The 14,764-nt window shown below is 39.2% G+C and overlaps 1 protein-coding gene across 1 annotated transcript in view; it reads right to left on the minus strand.

The window, feature by feature from the left end:
• ano8b (anoctamin 8b) overlaps positions 1 to 14,412 on the minus strand; it is a 96,692-nt gene extending 82,280 nt beyond the window's left edge. Inside the window, exon 1 of the mRNA XM_067431223.1 lies at positions 13,917 to 14,412. Coding sequence (XP_067287324.1) covers positions 13,917 to 14,085 — 169 coding nt within the window. The 5' untranslated portion in view covers positions 14,086 to 14,412. The remainder of the gene's footprint in view (positions 1 to 13,916) is intronic.
• Between the last annotated feature and the right edge of the window lie 352 nt (positions 14,413 to 14,764).

Consider the following 14,764-nt stretch of genomic DNA (forward strand, 5'->3'; position numbering starts at 1 on the left):
AGATGGCTATAACAGGGCCATTTAGAAAAGAGGCGTGGCAAAATACACTCAAAAGCCTATAAATCCTAAGGGGAAACTCAAAACTTCACGAAAATTATTTGGTATATGTGGCATAACATGTTGAAGACACATGCAAAGTTTTATGGAGATCGGAGTATAGGGGGCGCTATAAGTGTTAAAAAGCTTGGAAAACCATGTATTCCCTATGGTGAATTGCCTGTATTGGCTGTAAATGGTATTTTCCATCTCTGTAATCAGGTGGGGTTAAAACAGCCACATAATATGCATATATTATGATAGATCTTCTCATACTGAACAACTTTGCCTCTATAACCAATACTGTCAATCAAATCTTTATTTAAATATTCACAATTATGTAAAAAACCTCGTTTTGCAAACTAGTCCTTGGTTTTTTTGCCTGATCGGAACCAAACCACAGCAGTATGATTCTCTGCACTCTCCTGATCAATAGTTATCAAAAACATGTTGAACTTTACACTTTGGGTAGCTATAACAGGGTCATTTGGAGAATAGGTGTGGTAAAACATGCTCAAAAGCCTATTAATACTGAACGAAAACTCAAAACTTCACAAAAATAGGTGTGTGTGTGTGTGTGTGTGTGTGTGTGTGTGTGTGTGTGTGTGTGTGTGTGTGTGTGTGTGTGTGTGTGTGTCTCTGTCTGTCTGTTTGTCATGCTAGCAAACAGCACTTCCAACATGCTACACATGCTAGCAGTGATTAGCTAAGTGTTAATCAGGCAAAGAACATAGTAAGAACTCTATAAACATTATAGTGACCATCTGTGACAGCTAACAACTGCCTAGCAACACCATAACCATCAAGAACAACCTAGCAACCACCTAGCAACATGTTTATCATGTTAGCAAAGTAAAATAGTAATTTTGTCATACTATTGATTAATATTGTTCTATAATTCATATTTAGACTTTATAAAGTATATTTATAATATTTAAAATCACATTTTGTCAGTTTTTCACTTCATTTCACCTGATATCTCTCAAATTCATTCAGTGCTTAAAAACCTTTCATGCAAAAGGCGTTAAATGCTTAAAGACCTTAAATGGCTTGAACCCCGCTAAATGCTGCTCGTTATTATTATTATTAGGGGTTCAAGCACGAAGTGCTGAAACCCTATTGTAATTGTAAAGATTTTTATTATTATTAGGGGTTCAAGCACGAAGTGCTGAAACCCTATTGTAATTGTAATTAGGGGTTCAAGCACGAAGTGCTGAAACCCTATTGTAATTGTAAAGATTTTTATTATTATTATTATTATTATTATTATTTTTCTTCTCCCCTAAAACTGAACGTGCAGACAAAACCGTAAGTGCTAGAGACTTCAAACTTGGCCAATAGGTAGTCCTCAATTTGGGGAGAAACTGAGAAGCTATGACCCCGATTGGCCTATAGGTGGCGCTACAGCGACCAAAAGCGCAAAAGGGCTCATAACTCCTAAACCGTGTACTCCACACTCAAGTGTCTTATATCATTGGAAAGCTGAGACCATGACGAACAAAACGTATATCTCCGATTTCATTTCCGTCATGAAAATTTTTCCGCCATTTTGAATTTTGTCGAAAACCTACTTTTGCGAACTAGTCCCTGGTTTTTTGACCGATCGGAACCAAACCAGTGCCAAAATGTTCTCTGTAGGCTGAATATCAATAATTATCGAAAAAATGTTGATATTTCGATTCACGGTTGCTAAGGGGATTCAAAATGGACGTTCAGGGCGGAGCCTATTTTACTAAAAAGGCTATAACTCCAGAAAGAAATGAGCTATCTTCACCAAACTTGGTACACTTGTTTATGGGCTCATTCTTTGGTCACGATAAAAAAATCGCGACGATTGGCCACTTGGTGGCGCTATAACATGAAAAAAACACTAAAACGGCTATAACCACGCGACCGCTAGTCCGATTGACTTGAAAATTGGTATGCGGTGTCTTGGCCCAAGGCCCCATGTATGTCTATGAGGACATTGGCGTATCTCAAAAAACATGGCCGCCATCAGCCAATGAAATTTGAGCACCTATTAGACGGGGTTAACGGAGGCCGATCGGAACGAAACTTGGTGGGCCTGTTTGACTCATGGTCCTAGAGGACTGTAAGAATTTTGAAAGAAATCGGCCACTAGTTGGCGCTAACGAGCTTTATGGCTCTGCAATCACGTGGTGTTGCAAACATCCCCAAAATATGCATATCATATGATAGATCTCCTCCTGCTGAACAACTTTGCCTCTGGAACCATTGCTGTCAATCAAATCGTTAGTTAAATATTCGCAATTATGTTAAAAACCTACTTTTGCGAACTAGTCCCTGATTTTTTGCACGACCGAAACCAAACCAGTCTAGGACAATTCTCTGGACTCTCTAGATCAATAATTATTAAAAAAAAGTTGAACTTTTGCATTTGGATGGCTATAACAGGGCCAATTAGAAAAGAGGCGTGGCAAAATACACTCAAAAGCCTATAAATCCTAAGCGAAAACTCAAAACTTCACGAAAATTGATGGGTATATGTGGCATAACAATGTGAAGAAGGATGCAACATTTCATGGAGATCGGAGTATAGGTGGCGCTATAAGTGTTAAAAAGCTTTGAAAACCATGTATTCCTATGGTGAATTGCCTGTATTGGCTGTAAATGGTATTTTCCATCGATTATTTCAGCATGCTAATTGTGTTACCAGTATGTTAAAAACATGCTAATCGTGTTAGCATTTTGCTAAAAACATGTCAGCAGTGTAGGGTAGCAACAGGGCCACAAGTTTTGCCATTGCAAGCACAACTCAAATTCAGTCTTTATAAAGTCACTATTTTAACATTTGCAATCGAATTTTGTCAATGTATCACTTCATTTCACCTGAGCTCCCAGATTTAATTATTTTACTGCTTTAGAGCCTTAAATGCAATATGCCTTAAATGCTTAAATGCCTTAAGTCGCTTGAACCCCGCTAATTGCTGCTCGCAGCTATATTTATTATTATTATTCTGCCGTAAAACTCATCGTGCAGACCAAACCGTAAGGCCTAGAGACTTGAAACTTTGTCAATAGGTAGTCCAAAAATCGAGGAGAGGTTCTCAAATTATGAGCCAGATTGGCCAATAGGTGGCGCTATAGCGCAAAAAACAAAAAAAAGTCACTATTTTGCTTATATCTCAAAAACCCATTGTCGCACAATCAAGTGTCTTACATCATTGGAATCCTTGGCTCAAGCCGAACAAAAAACATAGGAGGTATTTTATTTCCGGTATGCAAATTTTTCCGCCATTTTGAATTTTGTCAAAAACCTACTTTTGCGAACTAGTCCCTGGTTTTTTGACATATCAGAACCAAACCAGTGCCAAAATGTTCTGTCTGGTCTGAATATCAATAATTATCAAAAATATGTTGAAATTTTGACTCATGAACGAAAAGGGGCGTGGAAATGTACATTTAAGGCGGAGCCTATTTTACTAAAGAGGCTATAACTCAAGAAGGAAATGAGATATCTTCACCAAACTTGGTACACATGTGTAAGGACTTATTCTGAGGTCAGGATAAAAAAAACGTGAAGATTGACCACTTGGTGGCGCTATAATGTGGAAAAAACATGATAATAGCTATAACCACGCGACCGCTAGTCCGATTGACCTGAAAATTGGTATGCCGTGTCTTGGCCCAAGCTACCATGTATGTCTATGAGGACATTGGTGTATCTCAAAAAACATGGCCGCCATAGACCAATGAATTTTGAGCACCTATTAGACAAGGTTAATGGAGGTTGATCAGAACGAAACTCAGTGGCCATGTTTGACTCATGGTCCTAGAGGTTTGTAAGAATTTTGAAAGAAATCGGCCACTAGTTGGCGCTAACGAGTTTTATGGCTCTGAAATCACGTGGTGTTGCACATATCCATGAAATATGCATATCATATGATAGATCTCCTCATGATGAACAACTTTGCCTCTAGAACCATTTCTGTCAATCAAATCATTAATTAAATTTTCGTAATTATGTTAAAAACCTACTTTTGCGAACTAGTCCCTGGTTTTTTACCCAATTGGAACCAAACCAGTCTAGGACAATTCTATAGACATTCCAGGTCAATAATTATTGAAAAAAAGTTTAACTTTTGCATTTGGATGGCTATAACAGGGCCATTTAGAAAAGAGGCGTGGCAAAATACACTCAAAAGCCTATAAATCCTAAGGGAAAACTCAAAACTTCACAGAAATTATTGGGTATATGTGGCATAACATGTTAAAGACACATGCAAAGTTTTATGGAGATCGGAGTATAGGGGGTGCTATAAGTGTTAAAAAGCTTTGAAAACCATGTATTCCCTATGGTGAATTGCCTGTATTGGCTGTAAATGGTATTTTCCATCTCTGTAATCAGGTGGGGTTAAAACAGCCACATAATATGCATATATTATGATAGATCTTCTCATACTAAACAACTTTGCCTCTAAAACCAATACTGTCAATCAAATTTTTATTTAAATATTCACAATTATGTTAAAAACCTCGTTTTGCAAACTAGTCCTTGGTTTTTCTTGCCTGATCGGAACCAAACCACAGCAGTATGATTCTCTGGACTCTCCTGATCAATAGTTATCAAAAACATGTTGACCTTAACACTTTGGGTAGCTATAACAGGATCATTTAGAGAATAGGTGTGGTAAAACATGCTCAAAAGCCTATTAATCCTGAACGAAAACTCAAAACTTCACAAAAATAGGTGGTGTGTGTGTGTGTGTGTGTGTGTGTGTGTGTGTGTGTGTGTGTGTGTGTGTGTGTGTGTGTGTGTGTGTGTGTCTCTGTCTGTCTGTTTGTCATTCGAGCAAACAGCACTTCCAACATGCTACACATGCTAGCAGTGATAAGCTAAGTGTTAAATCAGGCAAAGAAAATAGTAAGAACTCTATAAACATTATAGTAACCATCTGTGACCGCTAACAACTGCCTAGCAACACAATAACCACCATCAAGAACAACCAAGCAACCACCTAGCAACATGTTTATCATGTTAGCAAAGTTAAATAGTAATTTTGTCATACAATTGATTAATATTGTTCTATGATTCATATTTAGACTTTATAAAGTCACTACTATAATATTTATAATCATATTTTGTCAGTTAATCATTTCATTTCACCTGATATCTCTCAAATTCATTCAGTGCTTAAAAACCTTCCATGCAAAAGGCGTCAAATGCTTAAAGACCTTAAATGGCTTGAACCCCGCTAAATGCTGCTCGCAGCTTTAATTATTATTATTATTATTATTATTATTATTATTATTAGGGGTTCAAGCACGAAGTGCTGAAACCCTATTGTAATTGTACTGATTTTTATTATTATTATTATTATTATTATTATTATTATTATTATTATTATTATTATTCTCCGCTAAAACGCATCGTGCAGACCAAACCGTAAGAGCTGGAAATTTGAAACTTTGTCAGATGGTAGTACTCATGTTGGGGAGACCCTGAGAAGCTATGACCCCAATTGGCCCATAGGTGGCGCTATAGCAATCAATTGCGAGAAAAGGCTCATAACTCCTAAACCGTTTGGTCCACACTCAAGTGTCATATATCATTGGAAAGCTGAGTCCTTGCCGAACAAAATGTATATCTCAGGTTTTATTTCCAGTATGCAAATTTTTCCGCCATTTTGAATTTTATTGAAAACCTACTTTTGCAAACTAGTCCCTGGTTTTTTGACCGATCGGAACCAAACCAGTGTCAAAATGTTCTCTGGTCTCTGTTTATCAATAGTTATCAAAAAAAAGTTGAAATTTCGATTCATTTATGCTAATTGGCTTCAAAATGGACGTTCAGGGCGGAGCCTATTTTACTAAAAAGGCTATAACTCAAGAAGGAAATGAGATATCGTCACCAAACTTGGTACACATGTATATCGGCTCAATTTGAGGTCACGATAAAAAAATCGCGATGATTGGCCACTTGGTGGCGCTATAATGCGAAAAAAACATGAAAAGGGCTGTAACCACGCGACCGCTAGTCCGATTGACCTGAAAATTGGTATGCAGTGTCTTGGTTCAAGGCCCCATGTACTTCTATGAGGACATTGGCGTATCTCAAAAAACATGGCCGCCATCGGCCAATGAAATTTGAGCACCTATTAGATGGGGTTAACAGAGGCCGATCGGAACGAAACTTGATGGGCATGTTTGACTCATGGTCCTAGAGGTCTGTAAGAATTTTGAAAGAAATCGGCCACTAGTTGGCGCTAACGAGTTTTATGGCTCTGAATTCACGTGTTTTTTCACGCATCCACAAAATATGCATATCATATGATAGATCTCCTCATTCTGAACAAATTTGCCTCTAGACCTATTGCTGTCAATCAAATCATTAATTAAATATTCACAATTATGTTAAAAACCTACTTTTGCAAACTAGTCCCTGGTTTTTTGACCGATCGGAACCAAACCAGTGTCAAAATGTTCTCTGGTCTCTGTTTATCAATAGTTATCGAAAAAAAGTTGAAATTTCGATTCATTTTTGCTAATTGGCTTCAAAATGGACGTTCAGGGCGGAGCCTATTTTACTAAAAAGGCTATAACTCAAGAAGGAAATGAGATATCGTCACCAAACTTGGTACACATGTATATCGGCTCAATTTGAGGTCACGATAAAAATATTGCGACGATTGGCCACTTGGTGGCGCTATAATGTGAAAAAAAACATGAAAAGGGCTATAACCACGCGATCGCTAGTCCAATTAACCTGAAAATTGGTATGCAGACATTGGCGTATCTCAAAAAACATGGCCGCCATCGGCCAATGAAATTTGAGCACCTATTAGACAAGGTTAACAGAGGCCGATCGGAACGAAACTTGGTGGGCATGTTTGACTCATGGTCCTAGAGGTCTGTAAGATTTTTGAAAGAAATCGGCCACTAGTTGGCGCTAACTCAAAAGGGAAGCTCAAAAATTCACGAAAATTGTTGGGTATATGTAGCATGACATGCTGATGAAGCATGAAAAGTTTTAAAGAGATCGGACTATAGGTGGCGCTATAACTGTTAAAAAGCTATAAAAACCATGCATTTTTTATGGTAATATGCCTATATTGGCTGTTTAAAATGTTTAAAATCTTGCTAAATAAAACTTAATGTCTTTAATGCCTATGTGCTTAAAAGGCCTTAAACGCTTGAACCCCGCTAAATGCTGCTTGCAGCTTTAATTATTATTATTATTTTTCTTCTCCCCTAAAACGCATCGTGCAGCCCAAACCGTAAGTGCTAGAGACTTGAAACTTTGCCAAAAGGTAGTCCAAAAATCGAGGAGAGGTTATCAAAATATGAGCCCGATTGGCCAATAGGTGGCGCTATAGCGCAATAAACAAAAAAAAAATTCTATTTTGCTTATATCTCGAAAACCCATTGTCGCACATTCAAGTGTCTTACATCATTGGAATCCTTGGCTCAAGCCAAACAAAACGTATATCTCCGATTTCATTTCCGTCATGAAAATTTTTCCGCCATTTTGAATTTTGTCGAAAACCTACTTTTGCGAACTAGTCCCTGGTTTTTTGACCGATCGGAACCAAACCAGTGCCAAAATGTTCACTGTAGTCTTAATATCAATAATTATCAAAGAAAAGTTGAAATTTCGATTCACAGACGATAAGGGGCGTGAAAATGTACATTGTAGGCGGGGCCTATTTTACTAAAGAGGCTATAACTCAAGAACGAAATGAGATATCTTCACCAAACTTGGTACACATATGTAGGGACTCAATTTGAGGTCACGATAAAAAAATCGCGACGATTGGCCACTGGGTGGCGCTATAATGTGAAAAAAAACATGAAAATAGCTATAACCACAAGACCGCTACTCCGATTGACCTGAAAATTGGTATGCAGTGTCTTCGCCCAAGGTACCATGTATGTCTATGAGGACATTGGCGTATCTCAAAAAACATGGCCGCCATCGGCCAATTACGTTTGACCACCTATTAGATGGGGTTAACGAAGGCCGATCAGAACGAAACTTGATGGGCATGTTTGACTCATGGTCCTAGAGGTCTGTAAGAATTTTGAAAGAAATCGGCCACTAGTTGGCGCTAACGAGTTTTATGGCTCTGTAATCACGTGGTGTTGCACAAATCTGCAAAATATGCATATCATATAATAGATCTCCTCATGCTGAACAACTTTGCCTCCAGAACCATTGCTGTCAATCAAATCGTTAATTAAATATTTGCAATTATGTTAAAAACCTACTTTTGCAAACTAGTCCCTGGTTTTTTGCCCGACCGGAACCAAGCCAGTCTAGGACAATTCTCTGGACTCTTTAGATCAATAATTATTTAAAAAAAGTTGAACTTTTGCATTTGGATGGCTATAACAGGGCCAATTAGAAAAGGCGTGGCAAAATACACTCAAAAGCCTATAAATCCTAAGGGGAAACTCAAAACTTCACGAAAATTGTTGGGTACATGTGGCATAACATCCTGATGAAGCATGCAAAGTTTTAAAGAGATCGGACTATAGGTGGCGCTATAACTGTGAAAAGCTTTAAAAACCATGCATTTCCTATGGTAAATTGCCTATATTGGCTGTAAATGGACTTTTCCATCTATTATTTCAGTGTTTAAAAACTTGCTAAATAATACTTAGTGTCTTTAATGCTTATGTGCTTAAACGCCCTTAAATGCTTGAACCCCGCTCAAATGCTGCTTGCAGCTTTAATTATTATTATTATTATTATTATTCTCCGCTAAAACGCATCGTGCAGACCAAACCGTAAGAGCTGGAAATTTGAAACTTTGTCAGATGGTAGTACTCATGTTGGGGAGACCCTGAGAAGCTATGACCCCAATTGGCCCATAGGTGGCGCTATAGCAATCAATTGCGAGAAAAGGCTCATAACTCCTAAACCGTTTGGTCCACACTCAAATGTCATATATCATTGGAAAGCTGAGTCCTTGGCGAACAAAATGTATATCTCAGATTTTATTTACAGTATGCAAATTTTTCCGCCATTTTGAATTTTATTGAAAACCTACTTTTGCAAACTAGTCCCTGGTTCTTTGACCGATCGGAACCAAACCAGTGTCAAAATGTTCTCTGGTATCTGTTTATCAATAGTTATCAAAAAAAAGTTCATTTATGCTAATTGGCTTCAAAATGGACGTTCAGGGCGGAGCCTATTTTACTAAAAAGGCTATAACTCAAGAAGGAAATGAGATATCGTCACCAAACTTGGTACACATGTATATCGGCTCAATTTGAGGTCACGATAAAAAAATCGCGATGATTGGCCACTTGGTGGCGCTATAATGCGAAAAAAACATGAAAAGGGCTGTAACCACGCGACCGCTAGTCCGATTGACCTGAAAATTGGTATGCAGTGTCTTGGTCCAAGGCCCCATGTACTTCTATGAGGACATTGGCGTATCTCAAAAAACATGGCCGCCATCGGCCAATGAAATTTGAGCACCTATTAGATGGGGTTAACAGAGGCCGATCGGAACGAAACTTGATGGGCATGTTTGACTCATGGTCCTAGAGGTCTGTAAGAATTTTGAAAGAAATCGGCCACTAGTTGGCGCTAACGAGTTTTATGGCTCTGAAATCACGTGTTTTTTCACGCATCCACAAAATATGCATATCATATGATAGATCTCCTCATGCTGAACAAATTTGCTTCTAGAACCATTGCTGTCAATCAAATCATTAATTAAATATTCACAATTATGTTAAAAACCTACTTTTGCAAACTAGTCCCTGGTTTTTTGACCGATCGGAACCAAACCAGTGTCAAAATGTTCTCTGGTCTCTGTTTATCAATAGTTATCGAAAAAAAGTTGAAATTTCAATTGATTTTTGCTAATTGCCTTCAAAATGGACGTTCAGGGCGGAGCCTATTTTACTAAAAAGGCTATAACTCAAGAAGGAAATGAGATATCGTCACCAAACTTGGTACACATGTATATCGGCTCAATTTGAGGTCACGATAAAAAATATTGCGACGATTGGACACTTGGTGGCGCTATAATGTAAAAAAAAACATGAAAAGGGCTACAACCCGCGATCGCTAGTCCAATTAACCTGAAAATTGGTATGCAGACATTGGCGTATCTCAAAAAACATGGCCGCCATCGGCCAATGAAATTTGAGCACCTATTAGACAAGGTTAACAGAGGCCGATCGGAACGAAACTTGGTGGGCATGTTTGACTCATGGTCCTAGAGGTCTGTAAGATTTTTGAAAGAAATCGGCCACTAGTTGGCGCTAACTCAAAAGGGAAGCTCAAAAATTCACGAAATTTGTTGGGTATATGTAGCATGACATGCTGATGAAGCATGAAAAGTTTTAAAGAGATCGGACTATAGGTGGCGCTATAACTGTTAAAAAGCTATAAAAACCATGCATTTTTTATGGTAAATTGCCTATATTGGCTGTAAATGGACTTTTCCATCTATTATTTCAGTGTTTAAAATCTTGCTAAATAAAACTTAATGTCTTTAATGCCTATGTGCTTAAAAGGCCTTAAACGCTTGAACCCTGCTAAATACTGCTTGCAGCTTTAATTTATTATTGTTTTTATTCAGTGATGAGCTTAGTCAAACATAATTTTTCATGATACATTTTATTTATGGCTTCTTTTGTTTTTAACAAGTATGTGCTTTGTTTACAATGCAACAAAAAACACAAACTTACTTATAAATCCAACTCAAACTGCCCAACTAAAAGAAACACTAATTTCCATAATGGTGACCAAATATTTTCAATAAAACATCCACATCTAAACCTCTGTTTATTCTCAATAAGAGCTTCTACAGATGTCTCTCAGGGTTGGAACCAAACTCTGCAGGACAGCGGCTCACCAAATTGAGGAAACATTTGTATAGTTGTACCCTAAGGACCAATTGTGTAACTTTAAAGGTACAGTTATGTTTTGTTCCCCAAGGAACAAAATAGTACCTCCACTGTACCTTTTTTTACTGAGAGTGTATAATTCTTTTGACTCATGCGGGTACACAGGCCCTCAACACATGCACAGTTTTGAGCAATCTCTCGCCATAAGTTTCAACAAATGTACTCCTAAAAAATTAAATATGCATGTGTGCGACCGACCTGCACGTACAAAGCAACAAAAACAAAATGTGTGCATACTCTTCTTATGACAAAATTTGTGCCACGCACTGTGCGCCGACTCTCACTTATGCGTAAAAAGTTAAGTAGCTATACTTTGACCTTTCCCCCCTTACACTATTGCTGCTATTAGTAATCCTTTCTTAAAGGTCCCGTTCTTCGCGTGTTTTCGAAGCTTTGATTATGTTTACAGTGTGCAATATAACATGAGTTCGTGTTTCGCGTGTAAAAAAAAACAGTATTTTTCACACAATTGACTTATCTGTACAGCGCTGTTTTCTCTGTGCTAAAAACGGCCAGATGATTTCCTTGTTCTATGAAGTCCCTCCTTCAGAAACACGTAACGAGTTCTGATTGGGCCAGCGGTTCCCATGTTGTGATTGGACAGCAGCTTAGCGCACTTTGCCCGGAAAGGTCCCGCCTCCTACCATAACGGGGAGATGCAAGCGCTGAATACGCGTTCTTCTCCACGTGAGAGAGCAACAAGACCATGCTCCCTATTAGTCAACAAAGTCAATTATAAGCTGTGTCTCTTTTCAGAAGGCTGCGTCCTTCGGAGGTCGCATTCGAAGGGTGCATACGTCATAAAGCCGTCTCATTTCAAAAAAGTGAGTAGGACTCTCCAAATGCGACCTTCGAATGCGTCCTTCTTTCACAGGAATTCGGAGTGTGCATGAGGTGTAGCCTTCATAGACAGTAAAAGAAATGGACGGAGCGATCCCATTGCCTTCTACAGCGTTAAGTGATGTCAGTATAGGGGCACTCACTTCCTGATGGCTGAGCGAACTGCGCAGGCTCAGACTGAGCTTGACGACGTAGATGTGACGTGAGCCTCCTGTCTGACAGCTGTAGGTCTTCTAGTAGTTGTGGAAAGTGAAAGCTGAATCACGTTCTTTAAATATTTTCTCCCGTTGCTTTTGGCTCACTATGGGCTTCTCCCCATTCCTCTCCCTTGACTTTATCAGACTTTATGTCTCCACGTCCCCCCGACTGTCTCATAGACAGTAAAAGATTGCCTGCGAGCGTCTCCTCAGGTCTATACGGTAATTTCTCAACTGTGCGACAGTCGCGTTGGTTATGACGCAATCCTTAGCCTATTTTTACAAAAACAGCTTCTACGGGGCGATAGTGTAAGATACAAGGTAACGGAGCCTTTTATACATTGTCGTGTTTCTTTATAAATAAACAATGGACAAATGGAGTCTTTAAACGCCTCAGATGTAAAGTTATTCACTGTCAAAGTGACTCAAAAATGAATGGGAGTCAATGGGATGCTAACAGCAGGTGATGGCTTGGTTAGCAATGGCAGCCCCTATGGGTGGAACGCTTTCCGAGCGCTAGATTACCCCCTTGGTAGCCTTCACGGCTGGAGATAACCCACAATTCTTTGCGTCTCCGTTAACAACACTCTTTTTTTTTATATTATATGAAAAAACGGCACCACCGCCAGATATACATGCGAGCATAGGTGTGGTGTTTAAATTAAGTAGTTCAAGCTTTTTTTTTTCTTCTTTTTTTAAGCTCTATTACCTCAAACAGATAGTTGTGGTAAACAGGATTACAACTGTTTAGTGCATTTTAAACGTTTAGAACAGCGCATTACTGTCATGACAAGAAACATTCATAGTCATTTTGAAGTTATAAATAATTTTCATTCATATAAACTGCTGTGAGAGCGAAATGAGGCTGAACTTGTTGGCATAGCAACGTGATACTTCCTGCCTGTGTGTCCTACGAAGGACGTCTCGTTTAATTCTGATTGAGGACACTCCGTATACTGCATCCTACACAGGATGTGTCCTCCGGAGGACGCAGCCTTCGAAATTTAACGAAATGAGACACAACTATTTAGTCAACAAATGGTTCTCGTGATGTCATTCCTGAAGGAAGTGCAGGGGTGTAGTCCAAACCGGCCGTTCGCTGTATTGAAGGAACTTCTGTTAAATAAAATATCTCGCTTGGCATTGAACTTTGAGCTTTATAATTTTACAGGTATTATTTATGCTCTAACAGCAACATTTCACACTAACTAAAGTTTGAAAGATGGAATCGTGAAGAACGGGACCTTTAATCAGTGTAAGTGTAAATGGCCTCTGCCAACAAGGCTATTTGCAAACCTAATTGTTAGATTAATCTTTTTTTTTTTTTTTTAAGTTGGTCACAGCCTTAGCCTTTGCTTCAAATATACCACCATACATTTGTCATTGTTTGCATTAATTGAACAGAGACAAACAGCAAAAATAAAAAAAGCTCCAGTGCTTTAGGACTAAATATCAGCACTCTTGGAAATGCGTACATCCAATCAGATTCGAGGAACGGAACTAACTGTTGTATAATGGTTCACAATCACAACAAGGCCGTCAAGCATCAACAAACCCAAAAGCAGCAACAATGTTGCAAAACAGAAAATGGTTCCAGCCATAAAAACAACCCAGACAACTTGAACCTGACCAAGGGCCCGTAAAAATGGACTAATCGAGCGCAAAAAAGTAGCGCATGGCCCACATTGTGTGTAGACTAAAGCTCGAGTCTCGCTTTTGAAATGATGCTGTCGCATGACCTTCTATAGGCCACTAAACGTATATCAGCAGGGACAGATGTATATATCGGGACATCATAACAGACATAAGGGGCAGACAGCATAACAAAGCGCCGCATTGTTCATTCTCCCCGAAGGATATGCCGTCTGTCCCTTATGCCAGCTTTCCTCTCCCGTCCGTCACATACACCTGTCCCGTCCATATTCGCCCTCCCCGGACCCTCCATAAACTCACCTAAAACGCCCGCTGATGTGGGCTGAGGGACAGCGCTGTGTTGCTGCTGCTCTGGCCGCTCCGCGTCTCCTTGTGTTCGGTGTCTGTGCCGCGAGCTCTCGCTGTCGCTGCTGCTGCTGATGTTGCTCGCTGATGATGCAGCAGCGGTCGCCGCCGCGTCGGGCATCATGCTGCTGCTGTTTCAGCGGGAAAATGATGTAGAAATGAGGCGCAGTGTGTGTGGATACACACTGGCTGGGTTAAATGAAGGTGAGGGTGAAGTGAAGGTTGTTGTGAGTCATCCTGTTTGCAGCGGGATGCGAGGAGAGACTGACTGCGGCGTAAGGAGGAGTAGGCTACTATGGTGGAGGAGAGGAGGGACAAAGAAGAGGAGAAGACACACACCGCCTATCTATGCTTTCAAATACTCTCAGATACAGACTACTCACACTGCCACCTTTTCATGAGACATGCATTAGCTGGCTGACCTCAGCACGAGTGTATCGATTTGTAGGCTAGGCTACATTAGAAATCAAACCTCAACAATGTCAATATTTGTATTGGGCTGCAGGTTTGTGAAGAAATTATTTGTAAGCTATTCTATGCAATATATCACAATATTTATCAATATCAAAAATACTAACTTTAAAAATACTTTTGAAGTTGTAAATAAAACCAAGATTACTGGAGTAGGCCTACGCGTTTTACAAGAAAATACTGTTTCAGTCTTTCTAGTGAATTTAATTCAATCTGTTAGGCTAGTTGTCATTCTTTGCAATTTCTAAATGGAAACTCTTTCCACAAAAAAATACAATAAACATAGGCTACTGGAACCAATAGCTTAAGTGCATGAGAGCAAATCATAAATA

The sequence above is a fragment of the Pseudorasbora parva genome, chromosome 22 (assembly GCF_024679245.1).
Source record: "Pseudorasbora parva isolate DD20220531a chromosome 22, ASM2467924v1, whole genome shotgun sequence".
Lineage (NCBI taxonomy): Eukaryota > Metazoa > Chordata > Actinopteri > Cypriniformes > Gobionidae > Pseudorasbora > Pseudorasbora parva.